Raw genomic sequence first — 4,515 nt, 5'->3', positions numbered from 1 at the left:
GTGTGCTTGCGTTCTTTGTGCACAGTGTGAGTGGGTGCCGAGAATCGCTAGTTCTATTAGAGAGTTGAAATTGAAGGGGATGTGTGGAAACGAGTGTCGAGGAGCATTCATGTCTAGGCCTATTGTGCACAGCTAACTCCCCCCTCCCCCTCCCACCTCCTCCTCTGCTCCTCCTCATCCCTCTCCACCTCTGTCTCTATTTCTCTCTTTCTTTCTCTCTCGCACTCTCACACATTCAATTGCTCCCTCTTGATCACTCTGTCCTACTCAATTCAAAAAATGCCTCTCCACTCTGTCTGCTCACTCTCTCCATTCTCTTGTCTCTGTTTTCTCTCTGTTTTGTCTTGGTGAGGAGAAGCAAGGTTGAGTTGCGGATTGAACTGGGAATATGTTGAATGAATCTTCATTGTTGCTGGGTCCTCTTTGTCTTTCTGTTGTTCTGTTTTCTCACCGTTGTCTGCTTTTCTTTATCTACTATTCTGTACTCTCTCATTCTTGAATGTGCGTACCTCCTGATAACATAACTCTTGCATCTTCGCTTTGTTTACTATTATATAACATAGGTGCTTTCATTGTGTGTCTAAATAGCAAGAAAAATGTACTCTCTCTTGTCTAGCAGTCGTCATCACACAACGCTGTACAATATAGAAAATTCCCAACGTATTCATCTATAGAGAGGGGACTTGTAGGTTGAACTGAATCCTCTGGGCTCGTTACTCTTGTTAGGTGTGGTGGAAGAAGTATTTACAGTAGATCTTGTATTTGATAAAAGTAGTAGAGCCTAAATAATGTCCAAAACAAGATATTTGAAGATGACATCGTGGACTTTAAGATTCTACCATTTCTCACTGTTTTATGCTTCATTACAAGTGGTGGAGTCCTGCATTCAGAATTTTAGTTGAGTAAAAGTACATAAGTAGTATCAAAAAAAAAAGGTAAAAGTAGTCATGATGCAGACCGGAACCTGTCAAAGTGTTATATTATCATATATTATGTTACTGGATTATAGATCTGATGTGTTAACTTGCATGCAGTAATTTAAGGTTGTAGCTGATTGAGTTGGAGCAGTTGTGTAGTTTATAATAATGCGGCATATTTTTAAGGCCATTATATGTTTTGTATGTAAAATCTTAATTTAGTAATTAGTCAATATAAATGTAGAGCAGTAAAGTATAACGTAGCAGAAAACAAAGACTCAGTTCAAGTACACCTACATCAGAAATAACAGTGTTTGAGTAAATGTACATGGTTAATTCTACAACTGCTTGTTTGATTTTGTGATTGAGATTCACTTGTAGCATTTGGAAGGAAGGTTTTAAGTCTTTTTGAGGTATTTAAGAAATGATGTATGAAGTATCATGTCCTGTTGTATTCTTGTCAGGAAACAGTAACATAAGACACTCAAATAGTAAAGCTCATTCAGGGACAAGGCAGGACACCCTGAGCAAGCCTGTGAAATGTTAGGTTTGTTTAGGCGGCCTTCCATGTTTCTTTGGAACACATTTTAAATCAACTTGAACACGTTTTTGTCTCTGTGTTTGCTTTCCCTTTTTGCATCTACATTCTCTAGTCACAAAAGATAAGGCTTATTTAAATTGTTGAAAAGCAGCAGAGACATCTCCAACTGCATTGGATTCAGCCTGTTGCAGATCCTTGATGTATTTGTCCAGTGTCCTAGCCCATTTTTATATTATGTATGTTTTATTGCACACGTGTAATGCTCTTGTCAATGAATGTCTGCTCCAGTAGCACTTTAGGAAAGCTAGAGAAAAAAAGCAGAGCAAAACGGAAAGAGGGGACAAAAGAGAGAAAGAAACATTCAGACAGAAAAAAGCTGAAGGAGAGACACAGAGAGGAGGATAATAGACAGCACAGATAAAAGAGACAGAAGCTGCGTTGGGGGAAAAAAGAGAGAGACGGTATAAAGGGCACTGAAAAAGAGGAAGAGCCATAGTTAGCATGGAGCGAGTCCCGCAGAGACATTTTAGAGACATTTTAGATATGTCAGTGAGTGTGTATGTGTAATGATGAGCGGATAGGAGTGAAGCGCTTGATGGGGAGCTGTGCTCTGCATGCCTAATGACTGTTAGGAGGGCCCCTCTCTCCTCATCGCGCCACGAATTACGCTCTAACACAATTACTGCTGCTTTGCATATCTCAGACGGATTGGATGATTACCAACCAAATGTGATAATAGACCTGTATGTGAGAAAGATAGGGAATGTGCATGACGAGGGAGAGGAAAGGGTGTGTGTGTGTTTGCGTGGGTGATTGTGTGTGCGTCCAAGAGTTTTGAGAAAGAGTATTAAGTACAAGCAACTTAATTAATGAGGTGAATAAAGGGAGTCTGATATTTCTGATCTGTGTGTGTGTGTGTTTGATGCAAGGTATGTGTGCTTCAGTTTGGGAAGGTCATAGCAGATGTTTTCCATACTGATGAGAGTGTGGTTTGAATCAAAAGGGTTTAAAGGATAGGTCTGATGATTTTCAGTTTTTTTTTTTTTCTTGTCAACAAATGCCATGAAAAAAACCCAAACCAACCATGCAGTGATCCACTAACTAGTTTTGTCTGCGTAGCCCTATGTAAACTTGATACAGCTTATTCCTTTGTGCCACAGACATAATGGTTCAAAAACTATTAAAGGACCTGCACACCCACACAACTGCTTTCATTTACTCTGGCGGATGGGACCTTTAATCAGGTCGTAGTTGGATTGGGGCTATGCTGGGAATTGCGTGATGTCACCAAAGCACAGCCAGATACTGTAATCAATAGGTCTTTTTCACACATTTTAACTGGTGATAGAAGGAAAAGAACAGGTGTTACTAATAACATTAATGATAGCTCTGTTCAAGTGTCCCAGTAAAGGACTTTTCACACCATCCAGATTTTTTGTATCCGTTTTTTTAATCCATCTAATTAAAATCATTACGCATAGAAACCTTGCTGACTGAGTCCAATGCTCTTTATTATTGCATTCATTGCAAAATTCACAATACGCTAAGAGGATGGTTTTTGTGGTCCTCTAACTTGAAAGTAGAAAAAGAAAAAGGAAATATTGGGTCCAGGTTGTCAAGAACAAGGAGTTTCACCTGCTGATAAAGGAGCTGTCTGATCGCTGTGAGGTTCCTCCGCAGGCTGTCGCCACTCTCTGCCTGCATCTTGCATTTGGCAGTGCAAGAGTGAGCTCTCCCCCCTCTCTGTCTGTGTGCGCTCATCTGACTGGTGCGATAAAACGCAACATTTTTGACCTGTTCTGAAAACTTTATTGACGGACGAAAGTTTCGGAGTCGGCAAATAACATTATTGACAAAATGTGAGGTTGTATTTATTTTCAAATGTGCGACAAGTCTTGTGGCTTTAAGTCATAACGGTGTGACAGTGAGCCAGCATGCACAAAACCAGGACCCTAAACTGAAGCAGCTATGTTTTATTATTTACACCTGTGCTTTTCCTACTGTGACATGTCAATATGTCTTCCATGAAAAATGCGTAAAGTTACCAAAACCTGAACGACACAGTCTTGGTTTCCCCCAATCTTGCTGCTCATCGATAATGGTGTAACAAATCTAATAAGAGAGCGAGGGAGCCGTCAGTCAAGCACAGTCTGTACACACCCACATAGTCCTGAGACGAGGTCTAATCAGGCGACGTAAGTGAAAACGCCTGTGTGGGTGGACTAAGGACGTGTAGTGAATTTAAACACACATCAATGAGCCACACGGTTGCACTGGGTGACATGTTCCTATATTACGCTGAACGTGGGCACTGTAGTTTATTTTGAGTCAGTTCCACATATACCATCCTGCTGCTCTGAATACTCACTAGAGCATTAAATGTGTATCCATCCACATCTGAAAATAGTCCGTAACAAATACAGTATTTACTCCTGTTTGAGTCATGTTTGCTAGAAACTACAGTGCCCACCTGCTTCAGGAAACAACTTGTTTACATTTTGAGGAATAAAACTCTGTTGGGGTCATTATTGAGACAGACTGACACACTGTTGGTTTTGGTCTTTTCATGGGATTTGTTGGCTAAAATTTAGAGTAACACCAGTATTATCCTTTTAATGACAAAACTCTCCTTTCACAGGCTGAGATAGTGAAGAGATTGAACGGGATCTGCGCACAAGTCCTCCCCTACCTGTCTCAGGAGGTAAGCGCGCACACACACACACACACACTCACTGACACGAAGACGTCACTAACCCTCTGACCCTCAGCCCTATTCCTTACATCCTGGAATGAGATCACCCTCATTCCCGCCTCATTACCTCTCCACCTCCGTGACCCCTCGCTCAGCATCCCTCCCTCCTCTTCTCTCCTCTCCTCCCATCATTCATCATCACTCGCTTCCCTTGTTCCTTTCCGCCTCACTTTTGCTTTATGCCTCCCTCCCCCACTCTCTTGTGCCATATTCACTCCGTCCTTCCAGATTTCTCTCCCCTCCCTTTTTGACCTCCTCCTCCTCTCCCCTCCTTCCCTTTATTCTTCCCTCCTCCTCCTCCTCCT

The 4,515-nt window shown here is 41.6% G+C and overlaps 1 protein-coding gene across 1 annotated transcript in view; it reads left to right on the top strand.

Moving 5' to 3' along the window:
- Positions 1-4,515, top strand: part of tle5 (TLE family member 5, transcriptional modulator) — a 13,621-nt gene that overhangs the window by 2,493 nt on the left and 6,613 nt on the right. Inside the window, exon 2 of the mRNA XM_035653654.1 lies at positions 4,061-4,159. Within this exon, the coding sequence (XP_035509547.1) occupies positions 4,061-4,159 (99 nt within the window). The remainder of the gene's footprint in view (positions 1-4,060; positions 4,160-4,515) is intronic.

The sequence above is a fragment of the Morone saxatilis genome, unplaced genomic scaffold (assembly GCF_004916995.1).
Source record: "Morone saxatilis isolate NCDOM2014 unplaced genomic scaffold, NCSU_SB_2.0 Contig12, whole genome shotgun sequence".
NCBI lineage: Eukaryota > Metazoa > Chordata > Actinopteri > Moronidae > Morone > Morone saxatilis.
The sequence above is the reverse complement of the archived record's forward strand: the minus strand, read 5'-3'. Positions and strand labels throughout refer to the sequence as shown.